This window comes from Myotis nattereri (assembly GCF_964212035.1).
Source record: "Myotis nattereri genome assembly, chromosome: 9".
Taxonomy (NCBI): domain Eukaryota; kingdom Metazoa; phylum Chordata; class Mammalia; order Chiroptera; family Vespertilionidae; genus Myotis; species Myotis nattereri.
In genome coordinates this window covers 1500172-1520095 of record NC_138084.1, presented here as the reverse complement: position 1 = coordinate 1520095, position 19924 = coordinate 1500172, and the positions used below count along the sequence as shown (strand labels likewise).

At 64.8% G+C, this 19924-nt stretch overlaps 3 protein-coding genes across 7 annotated transcripts; all 3 read right to left on the bottom strand.

Annotated features, from left to right (window-relative positions):
- Positions 1–470: 470 nt before the first annotated feature.
- CRACR2B (calcium release activated channel regulator 2B) lies at positions 471–5017 on the bottom strand. Of its 5 annotated transcripts, XM_081099036.1 has the most exons (11): positions 4965–5017; positions 4579–4674; positions 3607–3782; positions 3424–3535; positions 2767–2947; positions 2191–2337; positions 2003–2093; positions 1766–1858; positions 1427–1593; positions 1127–1198; positions 471–914 (listed from the first exon to the last, which is right to left on the bottom strand). In XM_081099036.1, the coding sequence occupies exons 3-11, from the start codon at positions 3754–3756 to the stop codon at positions 728–730; spliced, it is 1200 nt and encodes a 399-aa protein (XP_080955162.1). In that variant the 5' UTR covers positions 3757–3782; positions 4579–4674; positions 4965–5017; the 3' UTR covers positions 471–727. The 5 variants fall into 5 exon arrangements, with proteins under 5 accessions (XP_080955162.1, XP_080955163.1, XP_080955165.1 ...); XM_081099037.1 differs by lacking the exon at positions 4579–4674 and having other exon boundaries at positions 4965–5012; XM_081099039.1 differs by lacking the exon at positions 4965–5017 and having other exon boundaries at positions 3424–3526; positions 4579–4783.
- Positions 5018–6502: 1485 nt separating this feature from the next.
- PNPLA2 (patatin like domain 2, triacylglycerol lipase) lies at positions 6503–12297 on the bottom strand. Its single transcript, XM_081099035.1, has 9 exons — positions 11956–12297; positions 9142–9374; positions 9003–9068; positions 8448–8657; positions 8118–8178; positions 7869–8021; positions 7593–7725; positions 7293–7415; positions 6503–7211 (listed from the first exon to the last, which is right to left on the bottom strand). Exons 1-9 carry the CDS (start codon positions 12158–12160, stop codon positions 6950–6952), a joined length of 1446 nt encoding a protein of 481 aa, XP_080955161.1. The 5' UTR covers positions 12161–12297; the 3' UTR covers positions 6503–6949.
- A 3658-nt stretch (positions 12298–15955) lies between these two features.
- On the bottom strand, positions 15956–18277 carry RPLP2 (ribosomal protein lateral stalk subunit P2). The gene is made up of 5 exons (XM_081099894.1): positions 17868–18277; positions 17573–17696; positions 17023–17071; positions 16176–16274; positions 15956–16075 (listed from the first exon to the last, which is right to left on the bottom strand). The coding sequence occupies exons 2-5, from the start codon at positions 17693–17695 to the stop codon at positions 15999–16001; spliced, it is 348 nt and encodes a 115-aa protein (XP_080956020.1). The 5' UTR covers position 17696; positions 17868–18277; the 3' UTR covers positions 15956–15998.
- Between the last annotated feature and the right edge of the window lie 1647 nt (positions 18278–19924).

Genomic DNA, 19924 nt, shown 5'->3' with positions numbered 1-19924 from the left:
GGGGGAGCGTAAGGAGGGAAGCTCTCCAGTTGGGGCAGCTCTCCCCCACGTGCCCTGGGCTCAGCGGGCAGCTCCCAGATCCTCTGGCAGGACCTTGGGCATGGGAGGTGGCTCCAGGCCTACCCCAGGAGGCTCCATGCAGGACTGGCCCGACCCTGGGGGTTTACCCGGAGCTGCATGAGGGTGGCATGGCCAAGAGATGGTCAGCTGGGTCTGGATTGGGAGGAAACCCCACCCAGGGCTCCCTGTGAGCCTGTGGGCCTTGGTCACCTTGTTCCTAGAGAGGCCCATGGGACTTCAAGCTTTTATGGGCTGAGAGGGCTTGGGGTCTGACAAGAGATGCAGGGACGCCTACAGACACAAACAAGGACCCACAGCCCCGACTCGGAGGGTGGTGGCCTGTGCCGCACTTGGGCCCGAACGCGCGATGCCTGTGGCCCCCCATACACAGGAGGTCCAGGAGGCCGCAGTGTGGTTGGTCGAGTTTATTTGGAGTGCTGGACAGAGATGGGTTTGATGGGGGGTGGGGACAGGATGAGGACCGGAGGGGGGCACAGAGGAGCCGGACACCGCCCTCCCCGTTAGTTCCTTCATGTCCGCAGGCAGGCAGGCCAGGCAGCCCACTGGGTAGAGCCCAGGTGCTGGACCAGCAGCCCCAGCCACGATGAGTCACTTCCAAAGGGCAGTTTCTTCAGGGAACGCCCCGTGAGTCACTAGGGCTGGCTGGTCACCGGGCACTGGGAAGGTGGCCTGAGCCACATCTGGGGGGTCGAGCCCAGTTGCTGCAGCAGCAGCAGCAACAGCAGCAGGTGGGCCCCGGCAGGCAGGCCGAGGACAGAGCCTTCCTGGGGCCACTGCCCAGCTGCTTGGTCTCACAGGCATCCCTCTCGTCTCGTAGCCGCGTGTTCAGCTCCCTGGGGAAGGGCGTCCAGGGACTCTGAGAGGTCTCAGGAGGCAGAATTTTAGGGCGGGGAGTGTGGGCCCGGGCTCTCCCTCAGACCAGGCAGGGGCTGCAGCGTGAGGGAGAGAGGGCAGGTACAAGGAAGGCCTACCCAGCTGGAAGCCGGGCAGTGGTCAGGGATGTTTGGGCTGAGCCCCTGCCCTCCATGGCTGAGCCAGACCGAACCTGAGGAGCGCCAGCTGCCGCGCGAGGCTGAGCTTCTCCTTCTGCATGTTCCGCGAGACAGCCACCACGTCCCTGCGGGCGGGAGGCGGTGGCCTGGGTGGAGGGAGACGCCTGCGGCGCCCCACGACCCCCCCAGGGGACCCGGGCCCACGCAGACCCTGGCGGCGAGGCTGAGACTTGGGATGCGGATGGAAGCGGCCCAGACCTGAGCCCCCCCAGCGCGACCCCCGCTTCCACGCGCCCGTGGGCCCCACCCCCTGCTCGGGACTCGCCCCTGAAGGCCGCCCCCGTCCCTGGCACCGTAGGGTCTGCTCCCGGCGGCCCAGCACTTCGCCCTCCAGCCTGCGGAGCTGCTCCTGCGCCGCCTCCAGCTGCGCCCGCAGCGCCTCGTTGGCCAGCCACAGCTGCGCGTTCTGCGCCTGCGCCTCCAGCTGCTCCGCCGCCCGGGCCTGCAGCTGCTGTTCCAACTGGGGGGCGTGGGGGGGTCGAGACTAGAGAGGAGCCCCCTCTGCCCCGGGAGGCTGCTGTGCCCCTGACTCCCAGCGACTCCGAGGCTGGGGACGCCGAGGCGCGGGGGCCTCAAGGACCCCGGGAGGGAAGGTGGCGGTGGGATGGGGGCGTGGGCCGGTGGCCGCTCACCTCCCGCTGCCGCAGGCCCGCGCGCTCCAGCTCCTGCTCGCGGCTCTGCAGCTCCAGCTCCAGGCGGCCTCTGCGCTCCTCCCGGGGGTGGTCCTGGGACGCGCCAGGGGCACCTGAGCCTCCGCGATCCGCGAAGGGGCAGGGGCCGGGGGTGGGACGGGGCCGGGAAGGCGGGGCCCGGGGGGCGCGCGCGCCTGGGATTGGGCTGCGCGGGAGCGGGCGGGGCCGCGGGCCCACCTGGCTCCTCAGGCGCTGGCGCTGCTCTCGGAGCTGCTGCTCGGTCTCCTCGTACAGACACCGCACCTCCCTCTCGTGCTCGCTCTCCCGCCTTGGGGTGGGCGTGGGGTGGGGTGGGGGGCGGGGTGAGAGCTGCACGGAGCCTGCCTGTACTGCAGCCCCCAGCCCGCCCCGGCCCCAGCCCTCACCGCCGCAGCGCCTGCTCCAGGCCGGCTCGCTCTCGGGCCGCCTCCTCCAGGCAGGCCGACGCACGCATCAGAACGTCCTCCAAGTATCCCAGCAGCTCGGGTCGCTCGCGCTGCAGCCGGGTCCAGAGCAGCCGCACCGCCCGCTGCCTGGAAGGGCGGGCAGGGGCTGAAGCCGAGGTGGGGGCTCCGCGCCCGCCCCGAGATGACCTCTGCAGCCCCGGGCCAGCCAGGCGCACTGGCCGGGTCCAGGGCCTCCCTCTCACGGGTGCCTTCGCCCCTGCCAGGGGTCTGCGTGTGCGCGGCTGGCTTGGCAGCGAGGGGTCATGTGCAGGCGGGGCTGTGCCCAAGTGTAGGAGGCCGAGGCCCTGTGACCCGCGCCACCCCTCCCAGGAGCCCTGACTGCTGCCTCCTAAAATGCAAATTCTGCGGGAAATCACACCGCCGCCCAGGTGGTGGCAGCTGAGAGGGAACCGCAGGGCCAGACCCCGCCGGGGACCATGCCCAGAGCAGGTATGCGGGGGCGTGAGCAGGCAGCATGCAGACCAGGGAGCTGGGGCAGGACCAGCGCAGACTCACTCGATCAGGACCCGGGCCACCCCCAGCTGCTCCAGCGCCGAGAGGAACCTCTCCTCCTCTTCCTCCTCCTCCTCCAGGGAGCCCCCCGTGCCTGGCCCCTCGGACCAGCCCGACTCAAAGGTTTCCTCAGAAGCCCCCGAGGGCTGTGTGCCCTGGACCAACTCTGCCCCCACAAACTTCCCTGTGGGCATGGGAAAGAGATTACCGGACTGTGGGTTACCACCCTGGCCCAGCCGCCACTGCCCTCCCCCCCACCCCGCCCTACACACACACACACACACACACACACATATCCTGCCCTTTCCATGAGCCCAGTTTCCTGTTTTTCTTCCTTATTCTGGGCTGATTCTTAGCCTGGGAATGGGAGGTGGCGGCCGAACTCAGGCCAGAATGGACAGCTGGCTCCCAGCCCACCTGGATTTGGCAAGCAACGAGGTGGGGCGCAGGAGGGACAGCGGCACCCAGGCCTCAGCAGCGGGGGGGGGGGGGGGGGGCGGGGGGACGGGGAGGCTTTCTGTGGGGCCTTCCAGCACTGCCTGTGTGTGCAGACACTGGACAGGCACAGGCTGCGTGTGGGACGTGGGCCCCCAGGGCCCCCACATGCACCAGGGGAGGGTCCCTGGGTGGGGGTCAGGGTGGGGTCAGGAAAGGGCTCACCCAGGCCAAGGCAGAACTCCCGGGCAGTGAGGAAGCCCGTGCGGGCCTGGTCCAAGCTTTCGAACACGGCCTCGAGCTGCTCGGGCGTGAGGAGCAGGTCCTTCTGCAGGCCCTGGCGGACAGACACAGGCTGAGCGGCCAAGGCCAGCCCCGCGGGGCCGCCCCTTGGGACTGGGGACTCACCTGCAGGTCGTGCCGGGTGATGAAGCCCTTGGCCTCCTTGTCACACAGCAGGAACAGCTCCTGGGCCTGCGCCAGCATGGCGGCCCAGGGCCCTACGGAGCCTCCCTCCTGCTCCCCCTCCTCCTCCTGGGCCTCCCCAGGGCTGGCCATGAAAGTGGGGTCTTGGCCGTCGGGTGCTGTAAAGCCAAGGAGTCGGGGGCTGAGCAGAGCTCATAAGAAATGGGGGGGGGGGGGGGACGGGGAGGCAGAGAGAGGGTAAAGGCCCAGGGTGGCTGAGGGCTAAGCTGGGGCCGTTGGGACACAGGGTTGGGCAGAGGAAGGTGGGAAAAGGCCTGGCCCAGGTCCAGGGAGGAGGGGCAGCGGGGAGGGTCTCGCCTGCTTGAGGGAGATGCCGCGGGCTCGGCTTGGGGTGTGACGGGTGGGGTGCTGCAGGCTCTGGGCCTGTGAGGACTGTGAGGGGGTTAGAGCTGCAGGCCCAGGAGGGAGCCGAGGAGAGGACTGGCTAGGAGAGGGGCAAGCTCGGTGGGAGGCGGGGAGTCCATGGAAGACCTTGTGATGGCAGCTGAGGGCACTGGGCTTGGGTGAGGGAGTGGCCATCGGGGAGGAGGGTCCTGGCGTTGGGGACACGGAGACGGGGCGAGGGGCTGACCAGTAGGAGCACTCGGCCAATCCTGCCCGCTGCTCAGCCTGCCCTGGGCCTCAGGCCCTCCCGGCACCAGCTGGCAGGTGGATCGCCCTCCGGTCCCTCCCTCCCCGCTCCGCCCCGCCCCGCCCACCCGCGCGCCAGGCTCCCGGGTGCAGGTGAGGGTCCCGGCCTGGACAGGGCGCCCTGGTCAGAAATACCCCGGAGTCCAGGCTTAGCAGACTCCTCAGCACGAGGCTTTGCCCCCTCCGGACGCGCCCCCTCCGGGCTCAGAACCTCCCGGGCTCCCCCGCAGGGCGCCTCGCCCTGGATCCCCTAACCGGAGCCACCTGTCTTCCTCCGACGCCCCGTCCGGGTTTTCCGGCGCCAAGCCCAGGTCTGACGTCCTTCCCCAGCTCAGAGCTGGTGCCCCCGGTTCCTGGGGGCTGAGCGGGACGCGATATCCGAAGGCGGGTCTGAGGAGGCGCGACCGGCACCCGGGCCGAGCCGCCTCCCACCCTGCGCCGGCCGCACCTGGCCGCGCGCCCCCGCGGCACCGGCGCCCGCGGCTCCCCGGCCACAGGGCCATCCCGGCGGAAGCTGCGTTTCGGCCGGACGCGGGGAGCGGGAAGGAAGGGCCGCCGGGCCCCGCCCCGTGGGGGCCCCGGAGCCCCTGACCGCCCCGCGCGGGGTCGGCGCGCCCTGCAGGCCCCGGAGGGACCCGCGAGGCGCCTACCTGCGCGCTGCGCCGCCGCCGCACCTGCCACCACCTGGCCGCTCTTCCCGGAAGGCGGGCGCGGCGGGGGACGCGGGGCGGATCGGCTCCGAGACCCCGCGTGGGCCGGCCCCGGGCGGGCGGGGCGCCCCGCTGCTGTCGCCTGTCCCCGCCTCTCGCCTCGCTCCCCACCCTCCCGCGACCTGGCCCCGTCCCGGCAGAGACCCCGCGGACGGTGGGGCGAGGTGACCCAGGCTCCTGGGGACCCTCCCCGTGCGGGGCCAGATGAGGGGGGCCTGTCCTGAGAGTCCCGACTTAAGGCGCTAAAAAGTGCATGGGAGACCGCGCAGGAAACACCCGACACCCCCAGTGGTGTGGCGGCTTTCCTCTCTTCCCTATACTTTCCCACTTGGCTTCTCCCTGTTTTTAAACAACACACACGTGACATGCTAGAAAATGACATTTAAATCAACAGCACAAACGCCCGGGAGGTGTGCGGGTGAGCGATGGGGTGGCTCTCCTGGGGCTGAGAGGAGCTGGCGGGAGCCTGGTGTGACCTCCCTGCTGGGGGAGAGAGTCGCCCCTCTTCCCCAGGCCCCTCCCCAGCCCCAGCTGGCCCCGCACCCACCTGGAGGGCCTGGCCTGGGGGCTGGAGTCCTCTGCTTCTCCAGGGCCCCTGGATCCTGCAGAACTAGAACAGGTTGGGCCCATAGGACGGGACCTTGAGAGAGAGGGGGGCGGCCCCTGGCACACGGGAGCGCCCGGGACCTGCCCAGCCGGCTCGCCCAGTCCTGCAGCCCCACCACCGACCGTTATTGTTGGCTGGGGGCTGCCATCGCCACCCCAGCCGCAGCCGCCCACACAGCCCATCCATGTCTGACCGGTAAGCAGGTGGGGCTGAACCGCAGGACTAAGGGCTCTGGAACATTAGCCAAACACCAGGCTGTCCCCGCCCCCCTCGCCCCCTGGGCGCCTGGTCACCAGGGAGGGCTGGCGAAGTTCCCCCACTGCCCAGGGACTTTCAGGAAACCATGTCTCTCCCAGAACAGGTCCGGCCCCTCCAGCTCAGACCTCACCCTATCCCAGGCCCCTCCTGTGTATTGGCAGGAGCCTGGGCCCCTGAGGATGAGGAGGGGTTCAGGGGAGCAGGAACATGTGTGCACCTGGCCAGCAAGGCTTCCGACGAAAAGGCAGGCCCAGCCCCGCACACAAAGCCCCGCGTGGACCGGGCCTGCTCCTGGGGAACCTCACCCTCCGGCCCCCGCCCCATGTCACCGCGGAGTGGAGGTGCAGACACCACCTTTTGTAAACACGTCTTTGTTTTTTATTCAGCGAGGATCTTGGTCTCAAATATTTCCACTGGCCCTTGGGAAGCTGCGCCCGCGGGTCAGCCAGCAGGCCTCAGGGCAAAGGGGGCAAATGGATGTGAGGAGTGGGCTGCAGCCCAGGGGCCCCAGGCCGGAATGCTGGCCTCAGCAGAAGGGACCCTTGGAAGCCGGGATGGAAGCTGGACCGACACTGGTCAGCTAGAGGGGTCACATACAAGGAGGACGCAGGGGCTGAGCCGTGGCCTTTATTACATCTGCTTCAGCGAAAATAAATAATTCTTCACACATTCTTCAGCATTCTTCAGTGAAAAACGCGGAGGGAGGAGCAGGTGCAAAGTTCTAGGGAGTAATACTGCCCGGACCCCCGGGCCCCCTGCCCTGCCCTAGGGCGGGCCTGGGAGTGGATGTTAAGGCACAGGTGAGGGGCCCTCTGTGGCGAGGGGAGGGGCGCCGCACACCCCGCCTCCTCAGTGCAGCAAGTGAGTGGTTTGTGGAGGAGTTGACAGCCAAGTCCCTTCTCCCAGCAGTGAGGCCCCATCTCCCCCCTCCCCCAGGCATGGAGGGAGGCGAGAGGGGGTCTCAGATGACCCCAGGGCCCCGCCTCATGGGGCAGGGAAGCTGGAGGGCCTGGCCCTCAGCACTGGGACCCGGGGGGCTGGGAAGGCGGGAGCCAGGCTCTCAGCAAGGGGGCGGGTGCTGCGGGGGCGCGGGGCTGGTGGGGGCGGGGGTGCGCATGCGCAGGGCATCGGGCGGGAAGGCCACGTTGGTGCAGAAGAGGCCGAGCAGCATCTGGCGCTGGCACTCCTCCCACTTGGCCAGCGTGTCCACCAGGGAGAGGTTGCTGCGCATCCAGCCGGGCAGCGCCTCGCAGTAGGCGGCGTAGGACAGCGGGACAGAGGGCAGCGACTGGGCGCGGCGCAGCTCCGCCTGCTCCTCCAGCCTGCGGGGGGGTGGGGGGGGGTTAGTGGGAGGACATTACAGTGAGGCTGTGGCCCCCGTGAGCACAGCAGCCACGGCTTACCTGGAGGGCAGGCGGCTGCCCAGCTTCCTCTTGGCACGCATCACCAGGTACTGGCAGATGCTGCCCGTCTGCTCCCTCATCCACCGGATGTCCTCGGGCACGTCGGGCAGCCACTCCAGCAAGCTGGGCGGGTGAGAGGCACGGCCTCAGGGTCAGGGCCTGTCCCTTGCCCACGCCCCACCCTTGGCCCTGACATCTCTATCCTCCCCCTACCAGCTGCCTCCCCCCTGGGGTGGCCACCCCCAGGAATGATCCCCAAGTTTGGTCCAGGCTCCTCTCCTGCCCGCCCCCCTCCTGTACCGGATGGTGAAGGACACAGCGCTCTCCAGGGGCAGAGTGTAGGGCATCATCATAGCTGTGGCCAGGCGCACGGGCAGCATGTTGGAGAGTGTGGTCAGCAGGTCTTTGGGCTCCATGCAGGCCTCCAGCAGGGCTTGGGGGGAGCAAGAGGGAGGCTGACCACCAGTGGGGGAGGTGGGGACAGCCCTGCTCTGCTCCACCACCCTCCCCATGGCCCTCCACCCGCACTGAGCCGTGCCCCCCACGCGCCCTCATTGAGCCGTGCCCCCCACGCACCCTCATTGAGCCGTGCAGGCAGATGTTCCAGGATGTGATCCTCCACCAGAGCCCTCTCCACTACCATCACAGCTTTCTCCTGGTCCTCATCCTGGCAGACAGGGGGCTTGGCAGGGGGCAGTGCCAGCAGGGGATTGGGCCTATCCAGGAGGCCTGGGTGGGGAGGACCAAACATGTGGTCAGCTCAGCGGAGAGGGCCATGGTGCAGAGCCCCCCCCTCTCCCCCCGCCCAGGCCTGGCCCCACACACCATTCCTCCGCAGAAAGCGCAGGCCGTCCCGGTAGCCCTGCTTGCACATCTCCCGCAGCACCTGAGGGCAGGGAAGCGGGAGCAGGAAGTCAGACACGCCCAGTCTGTCCCTGCAAACCCACCCCTCCCCACCACAAGCTAAGGGATCCAGGACCCGGGACAGATCCAGGCTGGAGAGGCCGCCCCGTGGAGAGGTCCTGCAGGCCACAGGCTTCTTTCCCAGCCCTCAGAAGAGGCTGTCCCGGCCCCCGCCCTGTCACTCAGGAGCGGTTAGAGGGGCAGCGTTCTCCCCAGGACCAGGACTGGGTGCGGAGGCGAAACCGCGCTCACCATGGGCTCTGGTGGGAACAGGGCCTTGGAGAGGCGGTACAGGTTGCGCAGGTTGAACTGGATGCTGGTGTTGGTCACCCGAAGCTCATGGATGTTGGTGGAGCTGTCCTGTGGGCAGATGTCACTCTCGCCCGAGAAGGGGGACACGGTGATGGTGTTCTTGAGCTCATAGAGCGGCAGGTTGTCTGAGATGCCACCGTCCACGTAGCGCTGCGGTGGCAGGGACACACGGTCACACGGTGAGGCGCCGGCAGAGTGGCTGGCTGCCGCAGGGGCCCCTCCCAGTGGCTGTTTCATTGGAGCCTTTCACACACTAGGCACCGGCCACAGCCGCCCTGGGCGCTGAGAAATAGCCAGACATTGGGGCGGGGGGGGGGGGGGGCAGCTACAGGAAGTGTAAGTGGCCACGGGCTGGCCTGGCTCTTGAGTAACTCCGGGAAAGTGAGGCAACAGGCCGTGGCAGGAGCGAGGGGCTGGGGGACAGCTTCCTCCTCACCCTCGTCCCTCAGCGCCCGGCGGGTCTCGTCACCCAGAAAGGCACCCACATGCACTTACTACGCCCTGGAGGATGGGCGGGATGAGGCCGCAGTACACGGGGATGAAGGTGCTGCAGACGTTGGCCTGCGGGAGGGACAGAGCGGGCGGTGAGCGGGGCTCCGGGGCGGCGGTGCCCCGTGACCCCTGCAGGGCCCACCTGGATGAGCTCCTCCTTGGAGCTGAAGTGGTAGATGATGACGTTCTCGCCGTCCGAGACGCGGGTCAGGGAGATGCCCAGGCGCCCGCTGGCGCGCTCGTGGCTGTCGGCGGGCAGCGTCTTCATCAGGCAGCTGCGGATGGTCTTCACCAGGTTGAAGGAGGGGTGCAGCGGGCCCAGGAACCGCTTCCGGGCCTCCTTAGACACCTCGATGATGTTGGCACCGGCCTCGCCTGGGGCACAGGGCCAGGGGTCAGGGGCCAGCACTCCCGGACTTAGCACCTCCTATGGCTCCAGGCCAGTGTCTCTGGGCACACCGAGTGGCATCCCCTCCACCCCAGAGGAATCCCAGTGTCCAGCAGGGGGCCCGGCCCACAGTTGGGACTTTTGCCACCTGCCCCCGAAGAGAGAGGCAGGCCACCCCCCTGGGAAGACAGACAGTGTGGGGCTGCCAACTGGGGCTGGACCTGCCCTCTGCCCTCTGCCCGGTTGTTTCCCAACAGCCTGCCCTGGTCCATGAGTCACCCGGCCTGGCCGCATGTGGCACTCAGCCTGGGGAGCAGGCGGCAGAGGCTCAACTCTGACCAGCCTCAGCCTTTACCCACTTGGCCAGATCCAGACCCCCAAAACCCAGCGCAGCCCAGGGGTCCCACAGGGCGGAAAAGAGTGGGGTCCCACCACCACGGGAAAGCACAATTGTGTCCCACTGCAGCCAGGCGCAAGCAGCCCCCTAACACTCCTCTTGGGGGCCGTGGGGGCCAGCCTAGGATAAAGCTAGAGTGGGAGGGGCCCAGGAGTGGTGAGGAGCAGAGGGACCTGTGAGGAGCTGAGGACCAGGCCCTCCTCCAGGCCACACCCAGGGCAGAGTGAGCGGTGTGGGCGGCACCTGCCACCCCGGGGGCTCCAGCTGCCCGAGACCACTATTCACCTGTGGTCTCCCGTCCCTGCGCGGAGGAGGGAGCGGGGTGCTGGGCACTGACAGCCCGCCCAGCCCCCCGACGGCCCGCTCACCCAGGCAGGGCCGCCCTGGCCGGGTGGCTCAATTGGTTGGAGTGTCGGCCTGCACACCAAAAGGTTGCCGGTTCAATTCCTGGTCAGGGCACGTACCTAGGTTTCAGACTCATTCCCTGGTTGAGACACGTACAGGAGGCAACTGATTGATGTCTCTGTCACATCAATGTTTCTCTCTTTCTGTCTCTCCCTTTCTCTCTAAAATGAATAAAAACATATCCTTGAGTAAGGGTTTAAAAAAAAAAGATAAGATCATGGTTGATAATCTCTCACTATAAAAAAAGAAAAAGATGCCTAGCCAGTTTGGCTCAGCGAATAGAGCTTCGAACTGCAGACCGAAGGGTCCCAGGTTCAATTCCGGTCAGAGGCACAGACCTCGGCTGCAGGCTCCTCCCTGGCCGGGCCCTGGTCGGGGCACATGCGGAAGGCAACCAATCGATGTGTCTCTCTCACATCGATGTTTCTGTCTGTCTTTCCTTCTCTCTTCCACTCTCTCTAAAAATCAATGGAAAAATATCCTCCATTTTTTGAGTGAGGATTAACAAAAAAAAAGAAAGAAAGAAAGAAAAAGAAAAAAAGAAAGAAAAAAGAAGAGGTGTTTTGAGAGTGGGGTGTGAGGTGGGGGCGGAGTCATGTCCTCAATTGGGTACCAGGGACCTGGGTCTCTCTCTCTCTTTTTTCAGAGAGGAAGGGAGAAGGAGAGAGAGATAGAAACATCAATGATGAGAGAGAATCATGGATGGGCTGCCTCCCGCATGCCCCACACTGGGGATTGAGGCTGCAACCCAGGCATGTGCCCTTGGCGGCAGTCGAACCCAGGACCTTTCAGTCGCAGGCTGACGCTCTTCCCACTGAGCCACACCGGCCAGGGCCTGGGTGTATCCCGAGGAGGCCAGCGTGGGGACTGAGGACTCTGGTCTGGAGGCCTCCTGAGGGGGAGGGGTCAGGCCCCAGCCGCGGGTCCCCTTCCCAGGAGTGTGGAGGCATGCTCCCACCCCACCCCTCAGGGCAAAGGTCATGGGGAGGAGGCAGGGGAGAGCCCCGCACAGGCTCCTGCCGGGCGGGGCACTGATGACCCCTGGGTCACCTTGCTGCCCAGAGTGGCGGGGCCTGGGCAGCACTCCCAGGACTCCTGGACTGTAAACACTCAGGCACCGGGAAGTGTGTGTGAGTGGAGGCGTCCTTCCCGGCACACTCACACCTCTGCCCTCCCCGCGCGGGGCGGGCGGAGAGCCCAGGACCGCCAGCCACCCCAGGACCGCCAGCCACCCCAGGGAAGGGCCCAAGCGGAGGGCCACAGCCGGGCCCCGGGCCCCCGTGGGCGGCATGCAAAGTGGAAGAGGCGCCGGGCCCAGGCCGGGCCTGCTGGCTCCTGCTCCAGGGGCCTCAGCCGAGGTGCGATTCAGAGGCCCCCTCAAACCCCGGGACATGGCAGCCTGGAATGCCCGAGCCCCAGGACGCGGTGACCGCTAGCACCTGGTCCGGCACCCGGCCAGGGACAAGGGGGCAGCGCAGGCCCCGCCCCCTGCTCTCACGGCCCCGCCCCCGAGTTAATTTCTCTTCCCAATAAAATAGCCTCCGTTGCACCTGCCCGCCCCCAGCTTCTGCCCCGGAGGCGGGCCTGGGCGACAGCCTGGCCCCAGCAGCGCCCAGGACCAGGCGCCCCAGGAGCAAAACAAGCCAGGCCTCGCCCCCCGCCGGCACCCCGATGGCACCGCGTCCCGGTCCCGCGTCCCTGCGCGGACGAGTGAGCGGGGCGCTGGGTGCTGACAGTCCGCCCGGCCCCCCGAAGGCCCCGCTCACCCAGGCAGGCCCCGGTGACCAGCGCCGTGGCCGTGAGCGCCCCGGCCGAGGCGCCGTAGATGTGCGTGGCGTTGGCCACCAGGAAGGGCGCATGCTCGCGGAGGCAGGAGGCCACGCCGATGTGGTAGACGCCGAGGAAGCCGCAGCCCGCGAACGAGATATTCCACGTCGTCTCCCGGGGGGACGTCGCGTCCTTGGGGAACATCGCGGCGGCCCGCCGGCCCGGGGTCTCCGGAAGCCGGCCTGGCCGTCTGCTCGCCGGTAGCGCGGGGCCGGCCGCCCGTTCGCAGTCTATTTCTCTCCCAGGGTCTCCGCCGTAGAGGCGGCGACGCTGCGCAAGGAGGCGGCAGAGACGGTGTTTTTAGAGGTTGGTGGGCGGGGCCGACGCGGGGCGGGGCCGTCACACGCGGACCAATCGGGGCGCGCGGGGAACGGCCGCGCCCTCGGGGGCCCTGGAGCCCCGCCCCCTCCCGAAGGCCCCGCCCCCGGGCCTGAGTTGCCCCCTCCGCTGCGGTCGGGGCCTCTGGGCCCTGAGCTGCCCACACCTGCGGCGGCAAAGACAGCGGCCTGGCCCCGGCCTCCTGCCCCTTCCCCGTCCGCCATCGTGGGCGGCGGAGGGGACCCGGAGGCCCAGGAGGGTGGGGAGGAGTGAGGCCGCCCGGGGTCTGTGGGCCTGGAGCCTCGTGGAAGTCTGGACACTCGCGAAAGGAGGGCCCTGGTGTTTGGGCAGCGCCCTCCGCCTCCCTCAGGGTCCGTCTTCGACACCTACTCCCCAAGGGGTGACCCCCAGGACCCAGACTCATCCCCAGACCCACCCATAACATCCAGGGCCGGATACTCACAAAGAGCTCACAATCGAGGCGGACCCCCTGACGTCCACACCCCAGCCTGCCCCCCGCCCCTCGGCCCCTCCGCACCTGGGCACCCACCTGGGTTCTCCCTGCGTCCGACCCCAGCTCCTCAGGCTGTGCCTCTCCCTGGGTATGACTGGCCCCTGCCCCGCCCCCGCTCAGTGTCCCAGCAGGTGGAGCAGCGGGTGATGTCACGCTGCCTCCAGTTCCGCATTTTTCTCCTGGACTGTTTGTGCCACAGACCTAGCCTGGTGGGATCCCAAGCCAACCCTGCACCTCACCCTGGGGCTGTTTACACGGGGGCGGTGGAGAGGCAGGGTGCCCAGATGGTGCCGGGGTGCAGCCCCCGCCAGCCAGGGTCAGGCCCAGAAGCCAGAGTAGGGCCTCCCCAGGACATGGCCATCTGGGGTCATGCTGTCCAATCCTTGGCCACTGCTCCCAGGCACCCATACTTGGCACGAACAGGGTGCCAAGCAGGGGGACCAGCACAGGGCAGAGTAGTGAACAGTCAACCCAGCCCCAGCCCTTCTGGGGCAGGAGGGGGACAGAAGTTGTTTACATAAACTCAACACGAGGAGGGAACGGGGACAGGGTGCTGGGCAGTTAACTCAGAAAGGGCACAGGGCTACTCTCAGGCTACCTGACTGCGTGTGCAAAGGCCCTGGGCAGGAAGGGGACTGAGAGGGGAGCCGGGCCTGGGCACTGGGAGGGAGAAGCAGGGGATCTCACCGAATGAATCTTAGAAAGACTTGCCCTCTCTCCCATCCCCCAATGCCTTGGATGCAGGTACAGCACCAAGGGTGTGGCCCCATCAGGATGGCCAGGGCCTCTGGTGACTGAGTCCTTGGGGAGGCTGCTGGGGCAGCAGGGGGCAAAGAGTGTGGCACAGTGGGGATAAGGCCAGCCTGGGAAGTTCAGGGGGTCACCAGGGTGGTTAAGAGGGGAGCTGGGCCCAGCCGGTGTGGCCCAGTGGTTGACTGTCTACCTATGAACCAGGAGATCACGGTTCAATTCCTGGTCAGGGCACATGCCCAGGTTGCGGGCTCGATCCCCAGGGTGGGGTGTGCAGGAGGCAGCCGATCGATGATTCTCTCATTGATGTTTCTCTCTCTCTTCCTCTCCCTCTCTTTGATACCAATAAAAACATAATTTTTAAAAAGGGGGGAAGGGGAGCTGGGCAGTGCAGGCTGAGCCTCCCCCAACCTGCTCCAAGGAGTCCTGCCTGCTTCATTGGGACTGTGGGGTCTTGGGGGATGGCACTGCCCCAGTGCAGAGACCTCTGCCCCCATTTCCACACCAGCGTTGAACTGTTTTGGGTACATATCCCTCCCTTCGGGCCTCTGGGACGTCAGCTCTGGAGCCAGGAACAGGGCGGCCCTTCCTGGAATCCTGGCTGGGGTGGGAGGAACCCTGGTGTCTGGTGTACGGTGGCCATGCCAGCGGGTGTCTACCCCCTCTCCCACGGTGTCCTCTGGCCCACACAGGGCCCTTCTCCTCAGGTCTGCGGGTAGCCTAGTGAGCTCCGCCCTGGACCCTGGGCCCACTTCTCTGCTGGGCCTCCCACCCAGCCTGGGACAGGGGCCCCACCCCACATGCAACTTGCCCTCACGGCACCTGCCGCTAGGGCCTCTGCAGTGGTCCCTTCTCTCGGCCCGTGTCCCACCCACCAGGAACTTGGCTTCTACATCCTCCCGTAAGGCCCTAGGCCAGTGGTTCCCAATGGGGGGCAATTTGAGAATGAGGTATTAACAGTTTTCTGATTTCTTATGGTTCCAGGGGCCTCATGTACAGTATATATTTATTGTGGCACATTTATGCATTTCAGTTCTCTGTTTTGAAAGTTTGCTATTTTTTTGTATCACTACATGTTATTTTTTAACAATTTCTTAGTGATTTCTTCCCCCAGGACTTCCACTGTCCTTTCATTCTTTTTTCTTTCATGGATGCCATGTTCTTTGGAAGCTTGTTTAGACCAAGTTCACGGACTTTAGACTCCCTCCACGTGGATAGTTCACTTTTTGAATAAGAATTGTATGTCACGGAGGGTATCAGGATTTTAGATGCTTAGGTGGGGTGTGGCCAAGAAAAGGCTGGAGCCAGCTCCGGTTTGGCTCAGTGGATAGAGCATCGGCCTGCGGACTGAAGGGTCCTGGGTTCGATTCCGGTCGGGGGCATGTGCCTTGGTTGCGGGCACATCGCCAGTGGGGGGTGTGCAGGAGGCGGCTCATTGATGTTTCTAACTCTCTATCCCTCTCCCTTCCTCTGTAAAAAATCAATATATTTTTTTAAAAAAAGGCTGGGGCTCACTGCCCGAGGCCTGCTCCCGGCCTTCCTCCCCCCCCCCCACACACACCCCCAGCCTCGGCAGGTCTTGGCTCCCCGCCTGAGGCCTTGTTCTGCTCATTACTGTCCCCATAGAACTAGCCCACAGGGGAAGGCTCTTCACACAGGAGGTGCGCACCCCAATAGCTGCTGACCCAGGGCCTCAGGAGGGGGCAGCAGTGTCTACTGAGGGACCAGGGGTAGGCCCACCCAAGACTGTGAGCACATGGCCCAGGTGAGCTATGTACCCACAAGCACTTCACATTCGCCCAGCAGAGCCCGTGGTGGACTGGATCCCCCACCCTCAGACACCCAGGGACCACACAGGCCGCTCGCGTAATACACATGCATCTGGGGGAACTGGTGGCCTCTGTCCACCTCAGATCAATGGAGACCAACCACTGTTGCTTTTAGGAAGTTCATTTATGGATCTGAGCAGGAAGGGGGCAGGAGAGAAACGTGGATGCGCTGTTCCGCGTGTTTGTGTTCACTGGCGATTCTTGTGTGTGCCCTGCCAGGAGACCAAGCCCGTGACCTCCGTGTGGCTGGGTGATGCCCTAACCAACTGAGCTGCCCACTGTGGCTTTTCAAGTTCCCTGGGTGTCCCCTGCAAGTGTCACTCCGAGTCCTCAGGAGCCAGGACCACGCAAGGAGGCTGGTGTCCCCTCCCGAGCCTGTCTGGGCTTGGCAACATCCAGGACCCACAGGAAGCGTCCCTGCCCCAGCACCAGCTCTTGGGCCGCAGCTCCTCCCCCCTGGGGGTCCCACCGCTGCCTGCACGAGGGGCGAGTGCAGAGGCCAGGCTCTGACAAAGGGTCACAGGCCGCTCAAGGTGTATGTAAAAAGGACTTTATTTGCAGGGGAACGAGACTAATCAAACAAGCCAAATCCCATGTCGTCATCCGACTCCTCGGATTCCTCCTTCTTCTCATCTTTCTTCTCCTCAGCTGTGGGGAAAAGAGCACAGTGAGCGAGGCAAGCAGAGCAGGCCAGGCTCCCAGATCCTCCAGGGCACCCCCAGCGCCAGCTGCCTGAGCCGCCACTTACCTGCAGCTGGGGCAGAACCAGCAGCAGGAGCTGCAGACCCGGGGGCGGCGGAGACCGCCACAGCCCCTCCAGCGGGAACACTGGCCAGCTTGCCAATCCCTAGGAACCGGAGAAGGGAGTGAGAGCAGAACAGCCACTCAGCCTGAAGGCTGCTTCAGAGGAAAGACAGCCACCAAGCGCCGGTGTGACAGGCTGCCCCGCTCTCCCAGAAAGAGACTCCGCCACGCCCCGGCCCCAAAACTTCCCAATGGGAACTGGGCTTCCAGGAATTGGCCCACAAGAAGCTGGGCCATAGCTCCCTACCCTGGGGTCAAGTTGGACAAACATGTTTATGGCCAGGCAGGGACCTAGTCTGCTGCCCCAGTGTCCAGATACTCGTTCCCAGCAGTGAGCTCAGATGAGGCTTTTGGCTGAGCTGGCTCTTGTCCTGGCCAGTCACATGTCCAGGGACAGGAATGGCTGCCCCAGCAGCTCAATTTCCAAACAAGTCCCATCACCTCCACCCTGACGCCACCAGAAAACAATCCACCCAGCAAAAGGGAGCAGGGGCCTGCGGTCACCCCTGACACCAACCCCCTTACAGAGGGCACGTGGAGAGCCTTGTTTACCAGGCCCAGCTCTCCAAACACTGGGGCAGGGCAGCCAGGCCCAGGGAGAGCACAGGCGCCCCCTAGCGTCCTCTCTCTGAGTGTCTAGAAGTGCCCCTGGCATGAGCCCAGGGAAGCCGTGCTCACTCCTCGGGGCAGGATTCTAGGTTGCTCTGGTCCACAAGCGAAACCTGAAGGCCACAGGCGACCAACAGGAATTAGGATGGACCATGGAAACCAAAGCCCCCGCACCAGCTCACCCTGGGCGATGACATCTTCGATGTTCTTCCCGTTCAGCTCGCTGATCACCTGGAGTGGAAACCATGACCCGGAGTTACCAGGCATCCGACCTGCACGCCCCCCTCTGGAGCCAAGGCGGGCTGGCCTCGGGAGCGGGACAGGAGGAAATGCCAGGCCCCGCCAGTTACCACGCACACGTGGGTTCTCCGAACCGAGACCCGCTGCAAGTGGAAACTTACACATCTCTATAAGTTACTGCTCAGACACAGATGCAAAATATCTTAATTTATACCCAATATATGGCAAAATAACACCTTAATCAATTTGGGCGAAAAAGAATGGCTCTCAAATACCTTCCCCTTTACATTTCTTAGAACGTGGCAGTTACCGAAGAATTTTAAGTTACGCGAGACTTGCATTGTGCTTCTACTAAACCACGCTGGCCTTTTGTTCCCGTGGGGCCGTATCAAGGCCCCCACGCCACACTTTCCCCAAAAAGCACTCGGATCGGGGAGGAGAGGGACCCCTCTGTGCAGAGGACCCGTCGTCCAGGGCCCGGCGGGCGGCTACCTTGTTGAGCCGGTCGTCGTCCGCCTCGATGCCCACACTGTCCAGGATCTTCTTGATGTCCTTGGCGCTGGGGGAGGCATTGCCCCCGAGGGCGGCCAGCAGGTAGGAGGCAACGTAGCGCATCCTGAGCGGCGGAGAGAGCCGTGGCGTTACCGTGAGGCCTCCCGCCCCCACCCCGGCCCGAACGCGGCCGCGCGTGGCCCGGCCTGGGGGCCCCCACCGAGGTCGCGCCGCGCCCTGCCCGCCCCCTAAGGCCCCCGCCCGGCCAACGGCCCAGTTGGGTCCCTCCACTCACTCGGCGGCGGCGGAGGGGCCTGGCGCGTGCGACCTCGGCGGCGTCAGGCAGGGAAAGGAAGGCGCCGGCGCGGGGGGCGGGGGTAATCCGCTACCCAGAAGCCTCCGGGAGCTACACTCCCTGCGCCCTGACGGCGCCTGCGAGTGACGTCACAAGGCGCTCGGCCAATGGGGACGCTGGAGGAGCCATGGTCGCGTCGGGTCCCGCAGCCGCCCCAGCAAAGGCGAAGGGCAATTTCGAGGCCGCCTTCGTATACAGTGTGGGGCGCACGTCCCCCGGAACCCCTGCGGCGGCGGAACGGAGCGGGGCGCGAGCCCGAGCGGAGCTTCTCTCTTCAGCCTGCCACGCGGGGCCTGCACGCTCCCAACATGCAGCGCGGCCGCCACGGCCACGACGCCTTCCTTTGCGACAGCGGCCAACGCAGCCGGTAACTACAAGTCCCATCGTCCAGAGCGGCCGGAATCGTGGGTGCGCTGCTCCCGGCGGGAGCGACACGTGGGTCGCACTGAGGCTGCGCAGGTTCAGTCGCTGCGCTTCCGGCTTTGGCCGTTCAGGCCGCTGGGACAGAGGCTTCATGTCCGGTAGGCTCGAGCCCTGGCTCTCCTGACCCAGTGAGGCGGGCGAGCCGCTCGTCGCACTCATGTCGCGGAGCCGAGCCGTCTGGGCCCAGTGGCTGCTCCTCTGCGCTGCCCTGTGTCGGCTCAACTCTGACCTCCGTGTGCACGCGGACATCGGCATGTGTCACCCACTCACTGCTCCGTGTCGGACCCTGCAGCGGCCTGGGAGGGAATAGACCCAACCTGCTTCCGGAAAACTTGGGTCCTCGCGCGACCACACGCAGAGAAAACAAACAAGGATGTCCCTGGCCGAGCGAGACCCTGAAGGATGAGCAGGGGCATTGAGCTGAAAGATGAGAAGGAGCGGTCTTTCCCCAGGCAGGGGGGTCGGAGGCAAAGGTGGACGGAGAAGGGTCCCGAGGCTGCGAGCCCTCGGGGGTATACACGTGCATCAAACCCCTTTGTGTGCACGGAAACCACACAGTCCCCCAGGCTCATCGCAGCCACTGCCCGTTTCATAGGCAGGTCAGGCACAGACATTTCCTTGCTCAAGGTCACACAATTGGGGCAAAGTGGGGAAACCATCCTGGCAAGGATAGCCCTTCATTACAGTCAATAGCGAAGTGGCATGATGTGATTGATTTTTTAAAAATTTTTTTTATTGATTTCAGAGAGGAAGGGAAAGAGAGAGAAACATCGATGATGAGGGAGAATCACTGAATGGCTGCCTCCTGCACGCCTCACACGGGGCATGTGCCCTGACCGGCAATGGAACCATGACCTCCCTGTTCATAGGTCGACCCCCAACCACTGAGCCACTCCAGTGGGGCTGATTGATTGACTTACGTGGAAAATAATACATAAAATTTACCATTTTAACTAGACAATTCGGTGGAACATAGTACATTCACATTGTTGTAAAACCATCTCCACCACCATCATCTCCAGAACTTTTTCACGTTCCCAAACACCCCAGCTCGGGTGGCTCATTATTTTACTTCCTGTTGAAGTATCCATCTTATATAAAAACTGCTGTTTAAACTTTTAACCCTGATAGTATGGCTTCTGTCTTAAATAATAAGGAAAATAAGACTACTCCCATCCAGAGAGGCCGTAAACTATGCCCCAGACAGAGTTGTCAGTGCTGACACCAGGCCAGGCCTTGAGATACGGTCGCATGGCCCCTTCCCAGCACGCAGGCCTGCTTTCTGAGAAGTCTCATTCCAAATTTGGGAGACAAAGGACTGGAAAAAGTATAAACAAAGAGAGTTTCCTCCATATTAAGGGACCAGAATTTGAAAGACACATTTTTCTCTGGGCCTCCACAGAATTTAATAATAAGATGTAACTCCTGTAGTCGGCACCGCAGTTCAGCCTCTGCTTTGGCAGGGTGCTGTAACTAGTCGCTGGCCAGCTTAATAAAAGCTCCTAAATTTTGATCTGAGCCCTTGGTGGTCGTCTCCGCGGGTCACCCTATTATACTGTCTCTGTGAACCTGAC

Coding starts and splice junctions, on each gene's coding strand:
- CRACR2B (XM_081099036.1), bottom strand. CDS start 3,756: ATGGCCAGCCCTGGGGAGGCCCAGGAGGAGGAGGGGGAGCAGGAGGGA. Junction 2,094..2,190: donor CTGGAGCAGGCGCTGCGGCG/GTGAGGGCTGGG, acceptor GCCCACCCCAAG/GCGGGAGAGCGAGCACGAGA. Junction 1,594..1,765: donor CGGGCCTGCGGCAGCGGGAG/GTGAGCGGCCAC, acceptor CACGCCCCCCAG/TTGGAACAGCAGCTGCAGGC.
- RPLP2 (XM_081099894.1), bottom strand. CDS start 17,695: ATGCGCTACGTTGCCTCCTACCTGCTGGCCGCCCTCGGGGGCAATGCC. Junction 16,275..17,022: donor CGAAGATGTCATCGCCCAGG/GTGAGCTGGTGC, acceptor TCCGGTTCCTAG/GGATTGGCAAGCTGGCCAGT. Junction 16,076..16,175: donor TGGTTCTGCCCCAGCTGCAG/GTAAGTGGCGGC, acceptor TTTTCCCCACAG/CTGAGGAGAAGAAAGATGAG.
- PNPLA2 (XM_081099035.1), bottom strand. CDS start 12,160: ATGTTCCCCAAGGACGCGACGTCCCCCCGGGAGACGACGTGGAATATC. Junction 8,179..8,447: donor TGTTCCCACCAGAGCCCATG/GTGAGCGCGGTT, acceptor CCCTGCCCTCAG/GTGCTGCGGGAGATGTGCAA. Junction 8,022..8,117: donor GCGCTTTCTGCGGAGGAATG/GTGTGTGGGGCC, acceptor CTCCCCACCCAG/GCCTCCTGGATAGGCCCAAT.